Source organism: Salvelinus sp. IW2-2015, linkage group LG33, assembly GCF_002910315.2.
Source record: "Salvelinus sp. IW2-2015 linkage group LG33, ASM291031v2, whole genome shotgun sequence".
Lineage (NCBI taxonomy): Eukaryota > Metazoa > Chordata > Actinopteri > Salmoniformes > Salmonidae > Salvelinus > Salvelinus sp. IW2-2015.
The window spans coordinates 31,079,027-31,105,852 of record NC_036872.1 but is presented as its reverse complement, the minus strand read 5'-3'; the positions used below and the strand labels follow the sequence as shown (position 1 = coordinate 31,105,852).

Below are 26,826 nucleotides of genomic sequence, written 5' to 3'. Positions count from 1 at the left end.
AGCTGTTTAAAGGCACAGTCAACTTAGTGTATGTAAACTTCTGATCCACTGGAATTGTGAATTATAGGTGAAATAATCTGTCTGTAAACAATTGTTGGAAAAATTACTTGTGTCATGCACAAAGTAGATGTCCTAACCGACTTGCCAAAACTATAGTTTGTTAACAAGAAATGTGTGGAGTGGTTGAAAAAACGAGTTTCAATGTCTCCAACCTAAGTGTATGTAAACTTCCGACTTCAACTGTATTATTATTATTTATGAACTGTCTCTCCCCACCCACTTCCTCCTTTAATTGTCATCAAATAGTCTAATCAATAACAGCTGTCAGATGTCAGATCAAAAGACTAAGGGGAGAATGTTAACACCACAAACGTCTCGTGCCTCTCTCATCCTGTTTTTGAACATCTAACATCTAATTGTATCTATGTAAGGGAGTGCAATTGGGAAAAGAGCACAAAGTGCGCGCAAAACTAACATGAAAGACAGAACGTTTCCAAAATTCCCAGATTTATCCCATTTAACTAGAGTCCGTGATTCCTGGTCTGGAGCTACTGTGAAGATGCTTGGAGCTACTGCAGGAGGCCAGGGATCATGATGGTATTTGCTTTGAGCTTGAACTGCTCATATTGTCCCTGTAATTATGGTTTATGGACGCACAACGAATGATCAACGCTTTTGAATGTTGCAATGCAATCCAACATAGGGTTCTGTAGCAACGCTCGCTATATGAGTCATATTACAATTCCCAACTATCGGGGTATTGGTGCAATGCCTAGGGTGTTTGCTTCCCTGCCCCACGGGGTTTGCTTCCCTGCCCCTCAGGGTTTGCTTACCTGCCCCACCATTTGCAAGAATACTAACAAATGTATTCCTGCCCAGTCCAAAATTAACCCCTATCGGAGCTACTAGTGTGTACGGCTTTTCCTTTAAACTAATTGCATTGAACACACACAGTGCTGCTGTTGGCTATACCAACTCTAGCTAGTCTATTACTCCTTCGTGGATTCCTAAAGGTATTGTCATCTTTCATCTTGTACGCATTCCCAGGACTTGTGAATGTTTGAACTCCCTCCAAGACACCCATTTTGCAATAACAGAAAATAGGGGCCATAATCTTTTATCAAAGTGGGTCTCCATATTTCTGCAAGGGGTATGATCTTTGACATAATGTGATCCAGCTTTGGGAAACAAGTGGAAAATGACTGGAGGCTAAACAATTAATGAATGCTTCTTCTGAGTTCTGGTGTAACACACATGGCTATAGTGGGCAGCTACTGAGAGAGCAGGGGGAGAGCGGAACATGTGAGGGTTGGTTTGATCCACAGGATTCTGATTCCGCTCTCTGATGCATCTGTAGTTTTATTGTAGAATGGGTGGTATGTGTTTATTACTCGATCACCCCACTCGCTTTCATTGCTGAAGAAACTGCGTCACATCTAACATGATACAGTATGTGTATTAGCTAGTTAAACATACTTTCTTGCTTCAGATCAAAGTAGGCTTCCTGGGACTTTTTTCCAGGCTACTCAGTACGCTCAATGAGGTATAGGCTCCGCACTGTTGGTGCTCTACCGCTCCCCTCCCATAGAGGGCGACAACACGTTCACTCCGTCATAGTGCATCTCAGCCGATATCGGATTTGTTGAAGGAAGTGGCCCTTACAGAAATATGTTGTAATATCCGTTCGAGAACATAAAGTAGCTAGCTTGCTAGTAAATATGAAATTGAGGTAGGGTGAGTGAGGCCAAACTAAATAATTCCGTAACAAGTTATTGGAATTGCCAAACCGCCTCAGTTTTTTTTGCGCCTCGCCGAAAAGGTCATAACACAAAAAAAGCAACAGAGATGACTGAGAATTTCGACCGAGCTCCAGGCGCTGGTAGAGCCCGTATAAAGCCAAGAAGCCCCGGCCTTGCAGATGTAGGAGACGGAGACGGGGACGCCACATCTGTTTTCAACCAGCGTGAGCCTCTTCGGCAACCTCGGACGTCTCCACCTTTGACTGAGAACAACCCAAACAATAGTGAAGCTATCGACGGAGGTAAGATTTTCTGTCAGATCAACTTTGCATTTACCCATTTGCTTAAGCTAGCTACGTTATGTGTGTTAAAGCTAGGTAACTAGCCCGAACAACTAATGGTACTAGGCTAACATTGTCGCTCCCGAGGTAAAGACCGTTTCAGGTTTGATATTGTACGTGCTTAAAGAAAGTCATATCACAAAGATCACAGATGACAGTGCCCACCAAATGTGCAGAAGATGAATGTGCAAGTAGAGATACTGGGGTGCAAAGGAGTAAAAAAATAAATAACATGGGGATGAGGTAGTTGGATGGGCTATGTACAGGTGCAATGATATGTAAGCTGCTCTGATAGCTGATGCTTAAAGATAGTGAGGGAGATATGAATTTTCAGCTTCAGTGATTTTTGCCATTAGTTCCAGTCATTTGCATCAGAGAACTGGAAGGAAAGGCAGCCAAAGAGGAATTGGCTTTGGGGTGACCAGTAAAATATACCTGCTGGAGCGCGTGCTACGGGTGGGTGCTGCAATGGTGACCAGTGAGCTGAGATAAGGCAGGGCTTTACCTCGCAAGAACTTATAGATGACCTGGAGCCAGTGGGTTTGGTGACGAATATGACGCAAGGGCCAGCCAACGAGAGCATACAGGTTGCAGTGGTGGGTATTATATGGGGCTTTGGTGACAAAACAGATGGCACTGTGATAGACTGTATCCAATTTGCTGAGTAGAGTGTTGAAGGCTATTTTGTAAATGACATCGCCAAAGTCAAAGATCGGTAGGATAGTCAGTTTTACGAGGGTATTTTTGGCATCATGAGTGAAGGATGCTTTGTTGCGAAATAGGAAGCCGATTCTAGGTATAATTTTGGATTGGAGATGCTTAATATGAGTCTGGAAGGAGAGTTTACAGTCTAACCAGACACCTAGGTATTTGTAGTTGTCCACATATTCTAAGTCAGAACCGTCCAGAGTAGTGATGCTAGGCAGGTGTGGGCAGCGATCGGTTGAAGAGCATACATTTAGTTTTACTTGCATTTAAGAGCAGTTGGAGGCCACAGAAGGAGAGTTGTATGGCATTGAAGCTCGTCTGGAGGTTAGTTAACTTCTTATGGGCAGGTGGGACGATAGCGTCCCACCTGGCCAACATCCGGTGAAATTGCAGAGCGTGAAATTCAAACTACAGAATTAAAATATTTAACTTTCATAAAATCACAAGTGTAATACATCAAAATAAAGCTTAACTTATTGTTAATCCAGCCGCTGTGTCAGAATTCAAAACGGCTTTACGGCGAAAGCACACCATGCGTTTATCTGAGGACAGCGCTGTGCATACAAAGGCATGAAAAACATATTTCAACCAGGCAGGTGCGCCACGAAAGTCAGAAAAAGCGATATAATAAATGCCTTACCTTTGATCTTCTTCAGTTGGCGGTCCCAGATACATCACAAATGGTCCTTTTTGTTTGATCATGTTTCTTCTTTATATCCATAAAAACTCAGTTTAGCTGGCGCGCTTCAGTCAATAATCCACCCAGTTTCCCTCCATCAAAATGCATACAAAATGAATCCCAAACGTTACTAATAAACTTTTCCTCACAGACCTAATTTTAACAGTTTTAGAAACTTTAGAGTGTTTTCTATCCAAATCTACCAATTATATGCATATCCTAGCTTCTGGGCCTGAGTAACAGGCAGTTTACTTTGGGCACGCTTTTCATCCGGACTTGAAAATACTGCCCCATACCCAAGAGAGGATAACACGGTGTCCAAAGAAGAGCCAGAAGTATACAGAATGGTGTCGTCTGCGTAGAGAATCACCAGCCGCAAGAGCGACATCATTGATGTATACAGAGAAAAGAGTTGGCCCGAGAATTGAACCCTGTGTCACCCCCATAGAGACTGCCAGAGGTCCGGACAACAGGCCCTCCGATTTGACACACTGAACTCTATCAGAGAAGTAGTTGGTGAACCAGGCGAGGTAGTCATTTGAGAAACCAAGGCTGTTGAGTCTGCCGATAAGAATGCGGTGATTGATAGAGTCGAAAGCCTTGGCCAGGTCAATGAATTCGGCTGCAAAGTATTGTCTTTTGTCGATGGCGGTTATGATATCGTTTAGGACCTTGAGCGTGGCTGAGGTGCACCCATGTCCAGTTCGGAAATCAAAATGCATAGCAGAGAAGGTACGGTGGGATTCGAAATTAGAGGTCGACCGATTGATCGGAATGGCCGATTTAATTAGGGCCTATTCCTAGTTTTCATAACAATCGGAAATCGGTATTTTTGGACCCCAATTTGGCCTATTTTTTTTACACCTTTATTTAACTAGGCAAGTCAGTTAAGAACACATTTATATTTTCAATGACGGCCTAGGAATGGTGGGTTAACTGCCTCGTTCAGGGGCAGTCTGACTGAGCGATGGTAGGCACCAGCAGGCAGCTTTCCAATCTTTGGGGATCTCAGACGATACGAAAGAGAGGTTGAACAGGCTAGTAATAGGGGTTGCAACAATTGCGGCGGATAATTTTAGAAAGAGAGGGTCCAGATTTTCTAGCCCAGCTGATTTGTAGGGGTCCAGATTTTGCAGCTCTGACAGAACATCAGCTGTCTGGATTTGGGTGAAGGATAAATGGGGGGGGGGGGGGGGCTTGGGCAAGTTGCTGTGGGGGTGCAGAGCTGTTGACAGGGGTAGGGGTAGCCAGGTGGAAGCAAGTTCAGCCGTAGAAAAATGCTTATTGAATTTCTTGATATTTGTAGATTTATCGGTGTTGACAGTGTTTCCTAGTCTCAGTGCAGTGGGTAGCTGGGAGGAGATGCTCTTATTCTCCATGGACTTTAGTGTCCCAGAACCTTTTGGAGTTTGTGCTACAGGATGCAAATTTCTGTTTGAAAAAGCTAGCCTTAGCTTTCCTAACTGCCTGTGTACTTTTGATTCCTAACTTCCTTGAAAAGTTGCATATCGCGGGGGCTATTCGATGCTAATGCAGTACGCCAAAGGATGTTTTTGTGCTGGTCAATGGCAGTCGGGTCTGGAGTGATCGAAGAGCTATATCTGTTCCTGGTTCTACATTTTTTGAATGGGGCATGCTTATTTAAGATGGTGAGGAAAGCACTTTTAAAGAATAACCAGGCATCCTCTGCTGACGGAATGAGGTCAGTATCTTTCCAGGATACCCGGGCCAGGTCGATTAGAAAGGCCTGCTRGCTGAAGTGTTTTAGGGAGCGTTTGACAGTGATGAGGGGTGGTCATTTGACCGCGGACCCATTACTGACGCAGGCAATGAGGCAGTGATCGCTGAGATCCTGGTTGAAAACAGCAGAGGTGTATTTAGAGGACAGGTTGGTCAGGATGATATCTATGAGGGTGCCAGAGTTTACGGATTTGGGGTTGTACCTGGTAGGTTCCATGATAATTTGGGTGAGATTGAGGGCATCTAGTTTAGATTGTAGGATGGCCGGGGTGTTAAGCGTATCCCAGCTTAGGTCACCTAACAGTACAAACTCTGAAGATAAATGGGGGGCAATTAATTCACATATGGTGTCCAGGGCGCAGCTGGGGGCTGAGGGGGGTCTGTAACAAGCGGCAACAGCGAGAGTTATTTCTGGAAAGGTGGATTTGGGCACAGACCTGGATAGCATGACAACTCTGCAGGCTGTCTCTGCAGTAGATTGCAACTCCACCCCCTTTGGCAGTTCTGTCTTGGGGGAAAATGTATACACATACATAGAGGCATTTTTCAGATATGATTTTACCACTCAGAATCCAGAATGGATATGACAATATGGCCAGCACAGGACGTAATACACCCTTACAACAATCTACTTTTTGATCTTTTTGACTTATCTGGTAAACTGCTACTGTGTGTCAAGAAAAGAGCCCCAATTAGGGGTTAGTGTACTCCAGTAAAAAATGACTGGTTTAGATTAAAAACTATTGCCCTGTGTCCCCGTTCATAGGAGCATGAGAGACTAGTCAGTGGTAGAATTGAGTTGGCACTTTATTGGCCCAAACACCCACAGACCCACAAGGTTGAGGTTACTCATGGACAGTAATTAGTAATCAATATTTTTTTGCATTGATGCATTGTGTCTTCTACATGTCCAAGAATAGGATCCAAAGTGTTAGGAAATATTTGTTCCCATAAATACAAAGGAGGATGTCTCTCATACCTCTGGCACTTTAGTCAGACCGCCAGACTGTGCACCACAGAGCCAATCAGGAGCGAATACATACAGGTCAACGGTGCCAATTGAAAGTCAAGGGGTGTGTCTGTGCCTTTTGGATTACTCTCTCTTTACAGAGAACCCCTGTGGTTCAAGTCAAGAGCTTCCCTTCCCCTTTCAGTCTGCTCTGCYCATGTCTGAAAGTGACAGAGCCAGCAGCCAAGAGTTTTTCACAGTATGTCATAAAGAAATATTACACTTATGAATGTACAATGCTAATATGTATTAGATTAGTACAATGGAATAACTAAGACCTGAATTTGAATGCAGCGTGTTTCGATTCCTCCTTCTCTTTCTGTCCAGCAGGGTCAACCAAAAACACTGGGCCTGATGGTTCATGCAGATACTGGGGAAGCAATATAGAAATGTATTGATCCCTTAAATGATTTTACTATTAAATGACCCATATCACAACCCTCATACCTCTTCTCACAAATGTACCTAAATCAATTTTGGAAAAAGGATTTTACTCACAAAAGACGTAGGAGTTTATTTTCCCAGTTAGAAATAGTAGGCCATGCATCAAATAACTATTTTCATCAGAAAAACAACCCTCAAATGCACTATTGCATTTTGTAAGTTGTCTGCAGGTGGCTTGTTGTGAATGCACTCAAATATCAAGTCATTATCAGGTTATGTAAACTGTGTTCTAATACTCAACGTAGAAGGATTTGTCTTAATGTACTGTATATGAAAGTGATGCTATGAAAATGACTCTTTCACGTTATCAAGCTCACTGTGACTGACAAATCACTGCCTATTACTGTGATTAAAAAGAGCATATGAAACATTGTTTTTCATGAGGCCTACCTGCGTGCCTTCCTTTAAGCACCTCTGTTTGAACACCTTTCCTGTCCTTCATCCATACCACATACAGCCAGTTGTGGATCTTTTCAGTGTCCATGTGAAAGATAGTTATTGCGTTAACTTAAAACATTTTTTTTTATCAACCATGTAAAATGAAGGCCTGCAAAGCTTACAGATTTATGTCTAATAGCATGAGATGAAAGTAGACAAACATCATGGTGTGCGATATGAAGGTAGTCAGTGGACGTTCTGAACCTTGTTTGAGGTCAGTTGGTCACATGACCAAGGAGCTATTGAAATTCTAAATTTTGAAAAATAAATGTAAAATCATATGAGATGAAAATGGACAAACTAAAGCATGTGCAATATAGAAGGGTAGTCAGTGGACATACTGAACCTTGTTTGAAGTCATTAGGTCACATGACCAAGGAGCTATTGAAATCTTAAATGTAGAAAAATATATGAAAAACCATCTGAGAAGAAAATGGACAAGCTAAAGGGTGTGCAATGTGTAGGCCCACTCAGTGGACATTCTGAACCTTGTTTGAAGTCAGTAGGTCACATGACCAAGGAGCTATTGAAATTTGAATGTAAAAAAAGTTTGTGCTTTGTTTACGCTCCCTAACTAATTCAACTAGGAATACAAAATGCTGCTCACATTTCCACATGTTTATTAGCTTTGGAAAGTGAATTAATGTCCAAATTGTGAAAATAAGACCTGTGCAATGTTTTGCACAATTTTTCCAACATTACAACACTTATTTGGAGTCTGTGGCTCAAGTGGTTTGAAAGCTATTGAGGTTTGAAAGCGCTAATATCCGTTGAATATCCAACTTGAAACTGTCTTTACCTTGGTGCTAGAGCACCCAAACTGTCGTCGTTTAAAACGCCCCCTAGAACACCTAAATAGTTAACTAACTAGTTGCACCTGTCACTAAATTTAAAAGTCAGTGACTTAGCTGCTAAATGAAGCTCAAGGACGGCGGCCAAATCACCTCACATGACAAGCTAGGTCCCTGCCACCGAGTGTCTCTGTTACAGGGCAAGCACATTACTTAATGTGTCACCCAGACCTCTATTGCTAGTTACATGTCCTTAAAATAAATGTTAATTTGCTTCCTCAGAAAGCAGAAGCCCAAGCAAACCCCACCAATTCATTCACAACCACAGCACTCCTGCCTCCAAAGTGAAAAGTGTGGACTCTCTGGTGAATACCTCCATTCTGTCAGCCAATGCACCGGAGTTCTACCCTGCTAGCTTCTCCCCCTATGAGGTATGAAAGCAGTGGTCCTGGAAACCCACCCAGGGTGCAGGCTTTTGTTCCAGTCCAGTACTACTAACACACCTGGTTCAACTAGGGTAATCACTAAACCAGCTTATTAAATTAAATCTGGTGTGGTGGTGCTGGGTTGGAACAAAAAGTCTGCACACCCTGTAATAATGGATAATGATAATGGGTTGCCTAGTGTCTTGGTGACTGCACTTTACATTATAAGGACCAAACTAATCAATCACCTCATCCACAACTAATGAGTACCTCTCAGCTGGAGGTACTGGCTGTAGCTAGTTTCTATGTTTTTCACCTATCTTCTATTACCAGTGTTCTCCATTTTAAAGGAATCCGTTTCGGAGGATGGCAGTGATGGCTATTATACTGAGATGACATTGGCTGAATTGGTTGAGGAGTTTCTCAGCTACCTAAACTCCTCGCCGGGGTCCTTTGAGACGGACATTGAGCACATGGTAAACATGCTGAACAGCTGGGTCACTACTGAGGAGACGCTGCAAGAACTGGTGGAACTCATCTACACACAAGTATGTGTATCAACACACACACACGGTTCGGTCATCTACGTGCTTATTCATTTTATAGCGATGTCTATACTTTAGTTTACTGAATTTTGTTTTGGTGTCGTTTAAAAAAAAGTGTTCTGTTCATTTTGTTTATTTTTGCAGTCTACTGCTATCCCCAATTTCTCGTACACGGGGGCAAGGCTCTGTAACTTCCTGTCTCATAACCTCCTACTCAGCCCAGCAAGTGGAAACTTTCGTCAGCTTTTACTAAAACGGTGAGCATTGTTAGTATAATTTCATCACCATCTTAATCCTGATGCTTCACCACAAGAAACACTTGTAGCCATTTATACAGAAACCCTCTCTCTTGCTCTGTATCTGGGTGCTGTAGGTGTCGGACAGAGTATGAACAGAGGGACGTAGCGGTGCGGGGAGACCAGGAGACACAGAAGAAGTTCCAGGCCTATGTGCTCTTTCTGGGGGAGCTCTATCTCAGACTGGAGGTGAGCAGGAGCACCTTTGTCCTGTCCCAGGCTTTTGGGGATATTTATGTGTCTGTTGAAWTGAGCTGAATTTAATTTGGTAGAAACATATACAGCAAAATGTACATTGTATTCCAGAACAAAAGCACTTAAAAGTATTCCTTAAAACACTTATTTCCCAAGTGACACTTGATTTTAAAAACTATTTCCATTTCAGCCCCTCACAACTTTGACACTTGCCTCCCATAACCCAACCTCCTTCCATAACCCCTCCCCTAGATCCATTTTGAGTTGATAATAAACCCTAGAGAATGACAGAACCTGACCTCTTGGTTGTCTCAGGTAAGGAGTGCAAAGGGGCCTCCGTCCCGAGCTGAGATCCTGCTAATCGCCCTGAGGGAGCTGATGAATGCCCTCTTCTCTAACCCAGTGGATGGAAACCTCATATGTGCTGTCAAACTGCTTAAGGTGATTTCGCAAGTTTTCTGATCTCTAAATTCAAGCTGACTCAAGGTTCCACGTCATCTGTGGTACAGTTATTTACTGTGTTTCAAGAGAAATCTGCAGGCCATCATCCCGAGTGAATGGAAAAGATTGTATTACAATGTAATAATGTTTATTGTTAAGTTTGTTATAATGCGGAAGACAAATTCCCCTTTGTTACATTGAAGTTTATCTATGATMCCTTCTGTAGTTGACAGGCTCGGTTCTGGAAGATGCGTGGAAAGAGAAAGGGAAGTCTGACATGGACCAGCTAGTCCAGAGGATTGAGAACATCGTACTGGACGCCCAGTGCAGCAGGTGTGCATGTGAGATGAATAAAGAGACTGTTTTTAGTAGAAACACTCTGTCAAAACTACCTCTGCCACATTTAGAATTAAAATGAATGCTTCTTAGATTGGATTAGATAAAAGCTGGTTGTATGAATGAATGATTGACTGTCTGTTGTGTGAAGATGTTATTGATGCTGAGTGAGTGATTGGTCCAATGAATATAGGACTGTCTGTGTGTCCATCAGAGATGTGAAGCAGATGTTATTGCGGCTGGTGGAGCTGAGGTCTAGTAACTGGGGCAGAGTCCATGCTGCTGCTGCTTCTGACGCTACACCTGACAATGACCCCAACTACTTTATGGTGAGGAGTTGGGGCTAGAAAACAACACTACTCCCTCCATCTATCTTCTAAACTTCTCAAGTTTCAAGCCAGCTCCCAGCTTTAACCCGTGTTCCAAAAGGAATTGGCACCGATCTACCATTTTGGGAAACTGGTTTAGATGTTCAAATTTTAATTTCATGCCTACTAACCTTTTCACTGCTGTTCTTTGTGTCTTTGTGCGTTTCTCCTCCCAGAATGAGCCTACTTTCTACACTGCAGACGGCACTCCCTTCACAGCAGCCGACCCTGGTGAGTATATCGACATTATTCATCAAGGTAAAACCCTGCAAAAGCTTTGCATTGTCCCTAAATGTATGTTTTTGTGTTACAGAATATTCCGAAAAATACCAGGAGATCCTGGATCGGGAAGACGACTGTTTCCCAGAGGACTGTGAAGAGAATGGAAATGAATCGTGAGTATAGCTAAATGACAAATGTACATGTGTTAATTGTCTATACAGTGATTAGTTGTGGTCATGATCTTTGCTCTTTCAGTGGACTTGGTTGGTTTCTCGTGAGTCATTATGATACTGAATCCGTAAAATATATGTATCTGTGGATCTAGAATATTCCTCTGTAGTTCTAGAATTTTTATTTTTTTGTGGGAGCCAGTCAAACACACCAAATAGGTCAGACAATCCAGTGCCGTAGTTACTAATAGGATTGGTCTTGTGACCTTTTACCCTCGCCCATATCATTGGTCTTGTGACCTTTTACCCTCGCCCATATCATTGGTCTTGTGACCTGAGAGCAGCGTGAGGTCGTTCACTTGTGGGGCCAGTGTGGGTCAGTGTGATTGTCTTGCCCACAATGCAACAGGGGAAGCCAGAGCCTCTGATTCAGACTAGTCAGCAGATGGACCAGAAAGGGGGCTTAGCTGACCCCTGTCTACCCCTCACTCAACTCAAATCAAATGTTATTTGTCACATGCGCTGAATACAACAGGTGTAGACCTTACCGTGAAGTTCTTACTTTCAAGCCCTTAGCCCTTAACCAACAATGCAGTTCAAGAAATAGTGTTAAGAAAATATTTACTAAATAAACTAAAGTAAAAAAGTAACACAATAAAATAACCATAACGAGGAAATATACAGGGGTACCGGTACTAAGTCAATGTGCGAGGGTACAGGTTAGTCCAGGTCATTTGTACATGTAGGTAGGGGTAAAGTGACTATGCATAGATAATTAACAGTGAGTGGCAGCAGTGTAAAAAGAAAGGGGGGTCAATGTAAATAGTACGGGTGGCCATTTTGATTAATTGTTCAGCATTCTTATTCTTCAGGCGTCTTATGGATTGAGGGTGGAAGCTGTTAAGGAGCTTTTTGGACCTAGACTTGGCACTCTGGTACTGCTTGCCGTGCGGTAGCAGAGAGAACAGTCTATGACTTGGGTTACTCGAGTCTTTGACAATTATTTGGGCTTTCCACTGTTTGTGTTTGTGTCTTTTCCTTTGAAGGACTGTGACTTTGATCTTTAGTTGTACACTGAAACAAACCTGTATATAACCTTCATGAATTTGCCTGCACCTTGTTCAGTTCTTAATGAATATACATTGTTTTGTGTTCCAGGTCGTTCAATGACGAGGATGAGATGGACCCTGAGATCGAGGAAGCTTTTGAGAAGTTCTGCCTAGAGTCAGAGAGGAGACGACGATGAGAGTGCTGCAACAGACTGAACTGGCACATACCTTTCGTGTTCGACATGCTGGAATGTTTGCGACTGGAAAAAATCTAAGAACTAGCGATGTTTTTTGATCTTTTTTTAAAAACAATACAGTTTGCTCTTCCTGGCAGTTCACTTACAGATTTTCTTCTGGCTGGGATTTGTGTTGGTTGGAAGATAGGGGACAATCAACTGCATCAATAATCTGCTGAGTTATACCGACTGTTCTGAGTTTGGATTTTTTGGGGGGGTGGGCGGAGTTCCTTCTCTGCTTTTGATTCTTTCAGACACACTTATTTCCCTTGGTCTTCGTCTTAACGCCACAGGGAAAATGTGTGCTGTGGATTTGAAACACTGTTTACACAGCCACCCTAAAAACCCAACTCTAGATATAGAAAGAAAGTATTTTTTTCCTGCCTGTCCACACTCAGTGACCCATATCATATTTGCACATTCACATTGATGTAGCCTCTGAAGAAGCACACAGATGCAATGCTCATTTCCTGTTACTTTCCATTTTTGGGTGGTTGTCCTGATAACTGCAGYCAATTGGCAAAAAAAACAACACTTCAGAGCAAAAAAATCGGATCTGAGCATCCAGATTGAGGTCACATAGATAATCCAGATGGTATCAGGATTGAGGTGCACATATGGATGTGGTATTAATCTGAAGTCGAAAGATCAGATTCCATGGGGTTTTGTGCTGTTTACACATTAGGGGAAATAGCAGATGGGTATCAGATGTGCAAGTAATTGACAATCTGAATGGGCTGCCTATGTAAACGTATCTCAACAGCAGAGTAGCAAACTAACTGTATAATCAACGACAGAACATAGGGTTCAGCTCCAGGAATACTGCAAGGGCTTATTCAGTTGGAGGCGACACTCAGACTTGCAGATACAAATGTGATGTATAGAACGGACACTGCACTGCATCGGATGTTGCTACAGGGTACAACAGGGTAAATAAATACAGTATTCAAGAGAATTATGTTCTCTATAGTACATCTCAGCTTTCAGTGTTCTGAATGTTGCACTACTGAACTCCAGGGCCATTTTGTTAATTATACATCTGTGAGGAGTTGGCCATTTATTTCAGTTTGATGGTCAACCACCCATTATCAGTCTATGCATTTTAAGGTGGTGGATTTGTACAACTAACAAAGGAGCTTAAAGTACTGAATACCGGCAAGTGGCAGCAAACTGGCCATAAAAGACAACTCAAAAGCTATTTCAACTTTAGGGGTGTTTTTGTTCTTCCTTTTACAGGATCAAAGTACCGTTTTTAGAATGAAGTTATTTCACTGAGTTGTTGAGTAGTACAGTTCTGTCACTTGCTGGGAAGTGGGAACGGGGCCATTTTGAATTCAATTTGTCTGTTGAACAAGGCTTTAACACCTTTGCAGTCGGCAYTTTGGAACTGATTAAGAGACCACTGCAACAGAAATCTCTCAGGATGGATTCCACAATATATTCTTAGTTTTTTATCAATTGATGAACCCCATACAAAGGAATGTTTGTTTTATAGTTTGTAAATCATATTCATAGTATTGTTTGTCTGCAGTAAATTCTTCATAATATGAATATTTCACACACTATTCTAGCTAGACATTCATCATATTGGCGACAGATGTTCATGCGAATATTATAAAATCCGCATTAAAACAATATGCACATTTTCCCACTAGTGTTTTCCGCAAACAGACTTGTTGCTGATAAAAGTCAGTGCGCGATGACATGGTGTACACAAAATGTACGTTTTTGCTGAAATTTTCAAGTACCAAATAAAATCTAAAGTTCAATATGTTTCTTCACATTTTCAACTCTACCGATAGTTTTGTCACAAATACTGTTGTGTTAAATAGCAGTTGTGCCTACTCTGGCCTTGGCATGTGCGCTCTAGCCAACTGCTCGCTGATACAGTGCTGGTAGGCTAGTCTACATGATGACATTATTATGGATTAGAGCAAGAATATTTGTATTTGTCAAACGGCATTCAAGCATCGATCAATATGTGACCAGAATAAGACCCTCGATATTTATTGTAAAGGAGCATCAAGATCGCCGTGCACTTTCACCACCCAGTGAAGTGCATAACTTACAGATGGACTTTTATTTCGTGTGTCTAGCAGTGTGTGGCTTKTTTCAATATACGTGTTACCTGAAAAGCTCAGTAGGTGGCGCTATGCTCATTTTGGTAAAAGTATGTGCAGTAGAAGAAGCAGCAGCAGCCAATAGGAGCACAACTTTCATGTAGCGGGAATTTTGTTGTTGACAACGCTCCTAAACGTGATTTGGTTTACTATCTAGCTAGCTAGAATATATAAAATAACGTTTATGATGACCAGCAGCAACACTAATATCAGTTTGATGATCATGTACAAGGATGAGTCGGTGGACGTCCGTTACGTAGATGATTCCCGTTTGCACTTGTCGCCCTGTGGCTCGGAGTTCATGTTGGAGAAAGCCCCTGCACGATCTGCACATCCTCTTCAGTCTAGTGAGAAGGTTCGACAGAGGACCAGGTTCGCCACCAGCAGCTACAAGGTAGCTAACATCAGCAGAACCCAATCTCATAATAAAAACAACCCATATGTTTGCCAATCGTGATTTGTCAATATTCTAGGACCTGATGCTTGGTGCTTTGGAGTTCAGGAACGAGTATGCAACACGACCATACCTGCCTGAAGAACTCATCCRGGACGACCACAGAAAGGTAGCTAGCTAGCTAACACAGTTTTGCTAACTATTCGTTTTTTTCCAGAAGAAAGAAATTAATTACCACATTATGCCTACGCTTAATTTTTGTGTAATTGGGACATTTTTAAATCATCAAATACACATCGCACAATTTCCCCTGTCTAACAGGACATTATTTTGCCCACAGTTGTCCACTTACCACAGGAAACTACCTAGTTAACCTTTCACCATTGAGATTGTGCTTTTCACCTCGTCTTACAGCAGGTCTTCAGCATTGACCCTGAGGTGGAGTGGCCTGCATGTTATTCCTGTACTGCTGAGGTGGGATTGAACCGAGAGATRGTCGTCAGTTCAGTGGAGCGGAGTGCCAGTCTGCTGCTTTCTTCCTCTGGAGAGGAGTTCTCTGTAAACTTCACCTGCAGACTTAGTCACAACCAACACCACAGGCCTCGGAGCCGAGACCCAAATAGGTCTGTCACTGAACACACACAGCAAGACAACCAAACCTGTAGGCCAAAGACTCCATCTCAACAGAGTAGCGCCTGTGCTGAGCAACAGGTAAGGCTTGCAATGCTCAAAGTGCTCTGGATTCTTGAATGTTTATTTTTAATTACAATGTCAATGTGGTTGTGTGAAGCCAATGGTAAGTTTCTTTATTATTCTGACAAACTTGTATATTCTAAGCAAGGAGCGGTATACCTGTCCACCAGAGTGGTCCAGCACCACTCTGTCTCCTGTGTTCCTCTGGTGTGGCGCTACCCTCTGTCTCTGGCCCTTCAACTCTGGCACGCCCAGTCCCAGCCGCCCTCTGGAGAGAGGAACAGGGGGGAGACAGAAGAAGAGACAGCCAGGGGYAGAGATCAGACTGAGAGAGCAGTGACAATGACAAACACATCAATAGGAGAGAGGAGGTCTCACCTGCCCCAAGCCCTGCCTCTCGGATGCCCTTCCCCTCATCAGCACAGGTTGATTGATTCATTTTATTTTATGAAAATAGACAAAGATATTACTGCCAAAACTGGTAGTGTATAATTAGCTGCATGTAAACCTCTAGCAGTAAACTATAGAGATGCATGTATTTTTACTGTAGGTGGAAGTCCAGGTACTCTCTGGTCCAAGATGAACAGGAGGCAGACCAAGACCTCCCTACAGAGTTGGTTAAAGTGGTGTGGTGCCAAGGGGTGCTGTACAGGTACCTTTCTGCAGGATGATACGTATTCACGTGACTTTATTTGAACAGGCTACTGTTTCTTGTTATATAGATGATTAATGAGATACTGTATTCATACATCATAGAAAGCATGTGACATCTCAACTGTTTAAAAAAGGGTGGTTGACCAACCTTGTGTCCAGTTATTTTCTTCTGTCTAATCATCATTACATTCTGTCTGTCTGTTTCTCCTGTCCAGGATAGTGGATGGAGCCATCCCAGTTGTGGKGGTTTCTCCAGGGGATGGTTCAGTCATCAGGTCTAACGGAGTGCTGGCCAGCTACTTCACTCACCACAGAGCTGGCCCTGGGCCTGGGGAGGTACAATACGTCACCTAATCCAGGGTTTCTGTTAGCGGGTAATAGCCGGCTTTTGGCCAATWAAAAAWAAAWAWATAATAATAATAGAAAAGACGATTTAATCAAATTGGCACCGGCCAATTGTCCGGGAGAAGAAAAAATCGCATTGTGAAATACTGCTTTTTAGCCTATTAATTGATGGAAATACATTTGAAGTCGGAAGTTTACATACATAGCCAAATACATTTAAACTAAGTTTTTCACAATTCCTGGCATTTAATCCTAGTAAAACTTCCCTGTCTTAGGTCAGTTAGGATCACCACTTTATTTTAAGAATATGAAATTTCAGAATAATAGTAGAGAGAATGATTTATTTCAGCTTTTATTTCATTCATCACATTTCCAGTGGGTCAGAAGTTTACATACACTCAATTAGTATTTGGTAGCATTGCCTTTTAAATTGTTTAACTTGGGTCAAACGTTGGGTGAATTTTGGTACATTCCTCCAGACAGAGCGGGTGTAACGAAGTCAGGTTTGTAGGTCTCCTTGCTCGCACACACTTTAATTTCTGCCCACAAATTTTCTATAGGATTAAGGTCAGGGCTTTGTGATGGACACTCCAATACCTTGACTTTGTTGTTCTTAAGCCATTTTGCCACAACTTTGGAAGTATTTTGTGAAGTGCACCAGTCCCTCCTGCAGCAAAGCACCCTCACAACATGATGCTGCCACCCCCATGCTTCACGGTTGGGATGATGTTCTTCGGCTTGCAAGCCTCCCCCTTTTTCCTCAAAACATAACGATGGTAATTATGGCCAAACAGTTCTATTTTTGTTTCATCAGACCAGAGGACATTTCTCCAAAAAGTACGATCTTTGTCCCCATGTGCAGTTGCAAACTGTAGTCTGGCTTTTTTATGGCGGTTTGGAGCGGTGGCTTCTTCCTTGCTGAGCGGCCTTTCGGGTCAATATAGGACTAGTTTTACTGTGGATATAGATACTTTTGTACCTGTTACCTCCAGCATCTTCACAAGGTCCTTTGCTGTTGTTTTCAGTTTATTTTGTACTTTTCGCACCACAGTATGTTCATCTCTAGGAGACAGAACGCGTCTCCTTCCTGAGCGGTATGACGGCTGCGTGGTCCCATGGTGCTTATACTTGCGTACTATTGTTTGTACAGATAAACGTGGTACCTTCGGGCGTTTGGAAATTGCTCCCAAGGATGAACCAGACTTGTGGAGGTCAAAAAAATAATCTGAGGTCTTGGCTGATTTCTTTTGATTTTCCCATGATGTCAAGAAAAGAGGCACTGGGTTTGAAGTTAGGCCTTGAAATACATCCACAGGTACACCTCCAATTGACTCAAATTATGTCAATTAGCCCATCAGAAGCTTCTAAAGCCATGACATAATTTTCTGGAATTTTCCAAGCTGTTTAAAGGCACAGTCAACTTAGTGTATGTAAACTTCTGACCCACTGGAATTGTGATACAGTGAATTATAAGTGAAATAATCTGTCTGTAAACAATTGTTGGAAAAATACTTGTCATGCACAAAGTAGATGTCCTAACCGACTTGCCAAAACTATAGTTTGTTCACAAAAAAATTGTGGCGGGGCTGAAAAACTAGTTTTATTGACTCCAACATGAGTGTTTGTAATCTTCCGACTTCAACTGTACCAGTTGATGTCAATACATTCGACTTGTCAGGCTTATCGTTCTTTAAGTTAATTTGCCTAATTTAGTGGAATATAATTGGGGTGTATTTACAGCATTTTCATTATGTATGTTATTTATCACACGCATACAGATACAGAGCCTTTGAGTGGAAAATCTGTCAGATGCTGCAGCATCTCAAACATAGGCAATGGAAGGCAGGCTTCATCAGTGTGTCACACATCACTTTGGAATGAGCTGGAGGCAGTATGCATTTTGAAAACATATACTTCATTGTTTGAAACTTGAATGTTTTAATACATAGTATGAGGCATGTCTTACCCTGCTTCAAAGTAGCCTAGCCAAATTCGGACCATGTCCGTGGAGGCAATTTATATATATAACTTTTATTTATTGTCCAGTAGCCAAAAGCACAATCATAGTCATATTAGCAAACCATGCTAGTTGATCCATGTTAGATCTACCCTCTTTCTACATTTTCGAAAGGCTATTTTCATCTCTGTCACATATAACTGCTCACGTGCGGTGCCATTTTGACAACAGTGTTTTCCCGCTAATTGCATTATGGAACGAACATTTGCACGTAGTCTACTGCCTTGTGCACATTGCTATCTCTTAAAATGCTGATATAATGTTAAGAAATAATAGTTAAACGTTCTAATCTGTTGCATCACTCAATAGCTTAAAAAACAATCAATATAGCCTAGTCTTATTGGTTGTATGAATTTAGGATCTATCGTCCTACAACTGTCCCAGAGTCTGTTTTGAAGTAGGCTATTTCTTTCTCGACAAGCTGACCAATAGAACAGGTAAACTTTTCTACTATGGGGATAGTAGATTGACAGGCTAGTGATTTTTGCGGTTCGGTGCTTGTCTTGTTTCCTGAGGTAAAGTAAATGTGGACAGTTATTCTCACATCTTCAAAGTGCAAATCAGAATTCGTTAAAGACCGCACATCGTTGCATCCTGGACTTACGTGTTCTGTTAATATGAATTAATAATTATCTAAATGTGATGTCATTCTGAGCACCTTGAGTGGACGTCCTAATCAGGTTACGCACTCAATGCAGATGGGTCCGGTAAATATCTTAAATGTCCTGTAAATTAAAATCCTTTCGGTCAAATGTCCTGCTCCACATTTTCCTAGCAGAAACCCTGACCTAATCACGCTTTTTGCCCGTACAATAGCTGTTGATATTTCCTTAAGACTTGTGCTACCCAGTGTTCACCCTGTAATTTGAACCCTGCACAGAGTAGCAGTCTGTCATGTCATTTATGCTGGCTATATCCTGGCATGTGCTTACATGCAGTAGAAAGCCATCTTTTGTTATTACCATATCATACAGATTTTACGGCAGTACAGACTTTTACAGATGCTTCCATGATTAATTGTGGAATCTTAAACAGTTTTGGGATGCTGACACAAATCTAATAGGAGTTCCAGTATGTGTGTAGTTATGTTTTAGGACCGACTGATAGCATTGCTCATGTTCTGGTGTTTCCCTCAGGTAAAGGATGTGACGTACCACCTGAGCAGCCTCCCCCCTGACACACCTGGGCAGGTCTACTCTGTGTGCTCTATGGTGACTCGAGCCAGCAGGTGAGGTACGGCCGTAGACCTGGACCACCTCTGATGACTACGGCTAGCACACCTCTAGACTTCAGGCAGTGCTACTACCTTGTTATTAATTATCAGTAACATTTGAATGATTAATTACTGTAAATCAACAAAACTGTTCATGGTTGTGGCCAATTCTATATTAACTTCAAATTCTATTCATGAGTACCCTCCAATATTATTGCCTTTTGAGTTTTTTTGAGTTTGGAAGAAAGGCATTTGACTAATTGTGCATGTAACATTAAAAGTTGAAAGTGAAACATTGTTTTGACAGGATCCTGAAGTACTACAACCAGGCCAGACACTCTCTAAAGCTCCCTGCTACACAGAGCTGCTTGAACCAGGCCAGACACTCTCTAAAGCTCCCTGCTACACAGAGCTGCTTNCAGACACTCTCTAAAGCTCCCTGCTACACAGAGCTGCTTGAACCAGGCCAGACACTCTCTAAAGCTCCCTGCTACACAGAGCTGCTTGAACCAGGTTAGACCATGCACATGTTTCATCCCTCCATACAGTTGTGTGTGTTAGTTGTTTGTGTATTGCTGCATTGAGATGCATTGTATTTCTCTCTCTGCAGGAGACCAGTTCAGAGCCCTTTGTACAGGAAGTACACATTTCTGAGTCTGGTTACATGAATATCACTGAAACAAGACAAAGCAGGTAAGATAAAGCAGGTCTGTGTACCAAAATCATCGAAGTTTAGACATTAATGCTCAGCTATGTTGTATTGAGTGAAATGTCTTTTTAAATGGTGTAACTGTAAGTGTTGCGCTTGCTATCATAGCAATTATTTGCTTAGTAAAATATGATTTGTCTTCTGTTTCAGGCCTAACTGTGTTGCTCAAGAGCTGGAGAAGATCAAACGCTTCAACTGTATCCTTAGTGTCACTATTCTGGGTGGCTTTTATGGGTAATAAGCCAGGGTAGGGTACATAACTGTTTCTGAATTCTACAACACTTTCTACATCGTTGTCTTTAGCAAGACAACACCACATTGGCTTAGGAAGAAACAGACCAGGCTAATGCATCCAGGCTAACAGCTACAGTGCCTTCAGAAAGTATTCAGACCCCACACTTTGTGTGTTACAGCCTGAATTTAAAATTGATTACATTTAGATTTTTTTTGTCACTGGRCTACACACAATACCCGATAATCTCAAAGTGGAATCAGGTTTTTCGAAACAAGTATTCAACCCCTTTGTTATTACTAGCCTAAATAAGTTCAGGAGTAAAATTGTGCTTAACAAGTTACATAATACGTTGCATGGACTCACTCTGTGCAATAATAGTGTTTAACATGATTTTTGAATGACTACCTCATCTCTGTATCCCACACATACAGTTAACTGTAAGGTCCCTCAGTCGAGCAGTGAATTTCAAACACAGATTCAACCACAAAGACCAGGGAGGTTTTCCAATGCCTCACAAAGAAGGGTACCTATTGGTACTGTAGATGGGGGGGAGACATTGAATATCCCTTTGAGCATTGTTATTCATTACACTTTGGATGGTGTATCAATACATCCAGTCACTACAAAGATACATTTGACCTTTATTTAACTGGGCAAGTCAGTTAAGAACAAATTCTTATTTACAGTGACGGCCTACAGGCACCCTCCTAACTCAGTTGCCAGAGAGGAAGGAAACCGCTCAGGGATTTCACCATGAGGTCAATGGGGACTTTAAAACAGTTACAGAGTTTAATGGCTGTGATAGTAGAAAACTGAGGATGGTTCAACAACATTGTAGTTACTCCACAATACTAACCTAATTGACAAGGTGAAAAGAAGGAAGCCTGTACATAAATCACATATTCCAAAACATTCGGGAAATTATTCAGACACCTAGACTTTTTCAAAATGTTGTTACGTTACAGCTAGGGATGCACCGATATGACATTTTGGGCCGATATCCAATATTTTCCTTGCCCAATAAAGCGATACCGATAACCGATATTTACATTTTTGCTGCCTTTTAAACATTCTAGTACAGTTAAATAGTTAAACACACACATGGACGCAGCGGTCTAAGGCACTGCATCTCAGTGCAAGAGGCGTCACTACAGTCCCTGGTTCGCATCCAGGCTGTATCACATCCGGCTGTGATTGGGAGTCCCATAGGGCGGCGCACAATTGGCCCAGCGTCGTCCGTGTTTGGCTGTCATTGTAAATAGGAATTTGTTCTTAAATGACTTGCCTAGTTAAATAAAGGTTACACACACCACACCACACTGACCAAAAAGTTATTTTGTTGGCATTTACGTACATCGCCATTACCAGTAAATCATAATCAAAACCTATTTATTTCACTTGCTGTGCTGTTTCGTTCTTCAATTGTTCAGTCAATACCAGGATTTCATCATACATGACAATCAGTGAAGTTTCAGCTCTGTCTGTCCATGGCTTCCCTTGCTCGGTGCGCACTGTCACTGTGTCCGTTTCTATCCAGCTGTGTATGTAACATTTCACGTGAACCCTGTTTCTTGTCAGCATCGAGCATGGTGGCGACACAGTAAAGAGGCTCAGAGAGAATGCCACCGAATCGCTTGTTCACAGCCTGGAGTACTTTTTTACGTTTTAACCCCACGGTTACTTGGTAGTGTGTACCGTTGTTCGATTAGTCGGCGAAAGCCAACATCATCCACGACAGAGAACGGTTGATTGTCAAGGGCAATMAATTACATTATCTTGGCGTTAATGGATTTCGCCTTTGAGTTGTCTCTCTGAAATGTTCTTAATCTTTCAAATGACTGCTCAACTTTAACTTGTTGAGTTGTTGTGAGTGTGCTCTTACTGTTTTTCTACTTTTGTTCTGTCTAGCGCTGTATTTTTCGTGGCGTCATTACGTCATCTATTTACGTTATATACGTATCCACGTCAGCTTTGACATCGGTTTTGCACATCGGCCTTAAACTAGACATCGGGCGGATGTTGGTATTTTTAGCTGATATCGGCCAATTTCTGATATTCTCACTGATATATTGTGCATCCCTAATTGCAGCCTTATTCTAAAATGGATTGCTTAGTTTTTTCCCCTCATCAGATCTACACACAATACCCCATAATGACAAAGCAAAAACAGGTTATTAGAATTATTTGCAAATGTATTAAAAATATTAAATGGAAATATTAAATTTGCATAAGTATTCAGACCCTTTACTCAGTACTTTGTTTGAAGCACCTTTGGCAGTGATTACAGCCTCGAGTCTTCTTGGGTATGACGCTACAAGCTTGACACACCTGTATTTGGGGAGTTTCTCCCATTCTTCTCTGCAGATCCTCCCAAGCTCTATCAGGTTGGATGGGGAGCATCGCTAAACAGTTATTTTCAGGTCCCTCCAGAGATGTTCAATCAGGTTCAAGTCCGGGCTCTGATGTGTCCCGAAGCCACTTCTGCGTTGTCTTGGCTGTGTGGTTAGGGTTGTTGTCCTGTTGGAAGGTGAACCTTTGCCCAAGTCTGAGGTCCTGAGCGCTCTGGAGCAGGTTTTCATCAAGGATCTCTCTGTACTTTGCTCRGTTCATCTTTCCCTCGATCCTGACTTGTCTCCCAGTCACTGTCGCTGAAAAACATGCCCACGGCATGATGCTGCCACCTCCATGCTTCACCTTAGGGATGGTGSCAGGTTTRCTCCAGATGTGACGCTTGGCATTCAGGCCAAAGAGTTCAATCTTGGTTTCATCAGACCAGAGAATCTTGTTTCTCATGGTCTGAGATTTCTTTAGGTGCCTTTTGGAAAACTCCAAGCGGGCTGTCGTGCCTTTTACTGAGGAGTGACTTCCGTCTGGCCATTCTACCATACAGGCCTGATTGGTGAAGTGCTGCAGAGATGGTTGTCCTTCTGGAAGGTTCTCCCATCACCACAMAGGAACTCTGGAGCTCTGTCAGAGTGACCATCTGTTTCTTAGTCACCTCCCTGACAAAGGCCCTTCTCCCCTGTGTTTCTGAGTTTGCCCGGGCGGCCAGCTCTAGGAAGAGTCTTGGTGGTTCCAAACTTCTTCCATTTTAAGAATGATGGAGGCCACTGTGTTCTTGGGGACCTTCAATGTTGCAGACATTTTTCTATGCCTTGACACAATTCTGTCTTGGAACACTACGGACAATTCCTTTGACCTCATGGCTTGGTTTTTGCTCTGACATGCACTGTCAACTGTGGGACCTCACATAAACAGGTGTGTGTGCCTTTTTCAAATTAATTGAATTTACTACAGGTAGACTCCAATCAAGTTGTAGAAACATCTCAAGGATGATCATTTGAAACAGGATGCACCTGAGCTCAATTTCGAGTCTCATAGCAAAGGGTCTGAATACTTATGTAAATAAGGTGTATTTCATAAATTTTAGAATAAGGCTGTAACGTAACAAAATGTGGAAAAAGGGAAGGGGTCTGAATACTTTCAGAATGCACTGTACATCCTGTTTGCAACATTGCACTAAAGTAATACTGTAGAAAATGTGGTAAAGCAATTAACTATTTTTCCTGAATACAACGTGTTATGTTTAGGGCAAATACAATACAACGCATTACTACGTACATTACTAAGTACCACTCTCCATATTTTCAAGCATAGTGGTGGCTGCATTATGTTATGGGTATGCTTGTAATAGTTAAGCACTGGGGAGATTTTCAGGATAAAAAATTAACAGAATGGAGCTAAATCCAGAGAAATCTGGTTGTCTGCTTTCCAACATACACTGGGAGGTGATTTCACTTTTCACCAGGAGAATAACCTAAATCACAAGGCCAAATATATACTGGAGTTGCTTATCAAGAAGACAGGAACATTCACTGAGTGGCCGAGTTACAGTTTTGACTTATGTCTACTTAACAAATCTATGGCAAGACCTGAAAATGGTTGTCTAGCAATGATCAACAACCAATATGACAGAGCTTGAAGAATTTATAAAAGAATAATGGGCAAATGTTGCACAATCCAGGTGTGGAAAGCGCTTAGAGATTTAACCAGAAATCACTGCCGAAGGTGCTTCTACAAAGTATTGACTTCGGGGTTTGAATACTTATGTAAATTAGATATTTCTGTTTTTAATTTTCAATACATTAGCAAAGATTTCTACGAGAATGTTTTCACTTTGTCATTGAGAGGTATTGTGTGTGTGTAGATGGGTGAGGGGGAAAAATACATTTTTTTTAATCCATTTTAAATACAGGTTGTTACACAATGTAAAATAAGTCAAGGGGTATGAATATTTTAAGGCACTGCACCTGTCCTTGATTAACAATAGGCTAACCAGTGGATGATGTGTGTTCTTTAACCAGCTCTACCCAGTTCTGTTGGAGAACAGTCATCTTCTTAAAGCCCAGAGGGGTTCTACAGTGGTGGGCTGTGGTTCTAAAGAGCACGTGGCCCACTGTGAGCCGGTCAGCGAGAGCATCGCGGAGGCCCTCCAGAGAACCTCCAAAACCATCCAGGATATCGACAACCTCCTCTCAGCCACAGTACTTTCTAGAGACACCGTCATGCAGGGCAGCGGATAATACAGTCCTGTGTGATGTAGGGTTTACTGTCAGAAAATACTTCTTGCAAATGAGGAACATGTGAAGCAGTCAGAATTATTTATTGGTTTCAGTTTCACTAAGTAAGCATTGTCAGCGTCAAATGCAACCGTCATCTAGTGGCAGTTTCATTGCTTCTTTACTTACAGTTGAAGTACAGACTGCAGGAAAAATAAAATAGTTTTCGATGATTGTGAGACTCAGATATAGGTTATGGTGTCTAACACTGTCCTGCAGACTAATGTTTTGTGTTGTGCTATACAGGATGTGTGTCATTTATACTCTACAAGGTGGTGAAAGCGTTCCACAGGGATGCTGGTACATATTGACTCCAATGCTTCCCACAGTTGTTAAGTTGGCTGGATGTCCTTTGGGTGGTGGACATTCTTGAAAAACCCAGCAGCGTTGCAGTTCTTGACACAAACGGTGCACCTGGCACCTACTACCATACCCTGTTCAAAGGGACTTAAAAATGTTGTCTTGTCCATTCACCCTCTGAATGGCACACATACACAATCCATGTCTCAATTGTCTCAAGGCTTAAAAATCTTTCTTTAACCTGTCTCCTCCCCTTCATCTACACTGATTGAAGTGGGTTTAACAAGTGTCATCAATAAGGGATCATAGCGTTCATCTGGTCAGTCTGTCATGGAAGGATGTTTTGTATTCTTAGTGTATGTTCATGAAGAAAGCCAAACTGTTCAGAATGTCTTACAGTAGAATAGGCTAGTTGTGTTTTTGTAACTGTTGTACTGCTGATGATGTCAGTGTGTTTAGCGCTGAGGAAAATGTTGTTGAATGTCTACAACCACCAATGGGAGGGACTGTAGAAACTAGAGACCTGTGATGAAAAACTTGTATTACTGCCAAAAATGATGGCCAGACCACATCAACTCAATTATTTTCCTACAAGCCTATGGATTGCTTATACATAGAAAAGGAAACTGTATTCATCCCCCTTGGTGTTTAAATCCATTATTAAAAAATGGAAAGAATATGGCACCACAACAAACCTGCCAAGAGAGGGCCACCTACCAAAACCCKGAGAATACTATCCCCACAGTAAAGCATGTTGGTGGCAGCATTGTGTTGTGGGGATGTTTTCATTGGCAGAGACTGGGAAACTGGTCATAATTGAAGGAATGGTGCTAAATACACAGAAATTCTTGAGGGAAACCTGTTTGTCTTCCAGAGATTTGAGACTGGGATGGAGGTTCACCTTCCGGCAGGACAATGACCCTAAGCATTCTGTTAAAGCAACACGAGTGGTTTAAGGGGAAACATTTAAATGTCTTGGGGTGGCCTAGTCAAAGCCCAGACCTCAATCCAATTGAGAATCTGTGGTGTGACTTAGATTGCTGTACACCAGCGGAACCTATTCATCTTGAAGGAGCTGGAGCAGTTTTGCCTTGAAGAATGGGCAAAAATCTCAGTGGCTAGATGTGCCAAGCTTATAGAGACATACCCCAAGAGACTTGCAGCTGTAATTGCTGCAAAAGGTGGTTCTACAAAGTATTGACTTTGGGGGGGTGAATAGGTATGCACGTTTTTGTCTTATTTCTTGTTTGTTTCACAATAAAAAATATATTTTGCATCTTCAAAGTGGTAGGCATGTTGTGTAAATCAAATGATACAACCCCCCCCCCAAAAAAAATATATTTTAATTCCAGGTT

General features: G+C 42.0%; 2 protein-coding genes across 4 annotated transcripts; both read left to right on the top strand.

Moving 5' to 3' along the window:
- The first annotated feature begins 1,671 nt into the window (after positions 1-1,671).
- On the top strand, positions 1,672-12,280 carry LOC111957866 (polyadenylate-binding protein-interacting protein 1). Of its 2 annotated transcripts, none has more exons than XM_023978915.2 (11): positions 1,672-2,041; positions 8,172-8,320; positions 8,665-8,862; positions 9,004-9,116; positions 9,233-9,344; positions 9,666-9,791; positions 10,018-10,124; positions 10,342-10,456; positions 10,672-10,726; positions 10,809-10,890; positions 12,046-12,280. In XM_023978915.2, the coding sequence occupies exons 1-11, from the start codon at positions 1,846-1,848 to the stop codon at positions 12,131-12,133; spliced, it is 1,341 nt and encodes a 446-aa protein (XP_023834683.1). In that variant the 5' UTR covers positions 1,672-1,845; the 3' UTR covers positions 12,134-12,280. The 2 variants fall into 2 exon arrangements, with proteins under 2 accessions (XP_023834683.1, XP_023834682.1); XM_023978914.2 differs by having other exon boundaries at positions 10,321-10,456.
- A 2,101-nt stretch (positions 12,281-14,381) lies between these two features.
- On the top strand, positions 14,382-26,755 carry lg33h5orf34 (linkage group 33 C5orf34 homolog). 2 transcript variants are annotated; one of them, XM_023978250.2, is made up of 11 exons: positions 14,382-14,686; positions 14,766-14,855; positions 15,101-15,397; positions 15,524-15,804; positions 15,930-16,031; positions 16,249-16,369; positions 19,532-19,623; positions 19,916-19,985; positions 20,219-20,301; positions 20,468-20,514; positions 24,927-26,755. In XM_023978250.2, exons 1-11 carry the CDS (start codon positions 14,477-14,479, stop codon positions 25,133-25,135), a joined length of 1,602 nt encoding a protein of 533 aa, XP_023834018.1. In that variant the 5' UTR covers positions 14,382-14,476; the 3' UTR covers positions 25,136-26,755. The 2 variants fall into 2 exon arrangements, with proteins under 2 accessions (XP_023834018.1, XP_023834017.1); XM_023978249.2 differs by having other exon boundaries at positions 20,468-20,551; positions 24,917-26,755.
- Positions 26,756-26,826: the final 71 nt, after the last annotated feature.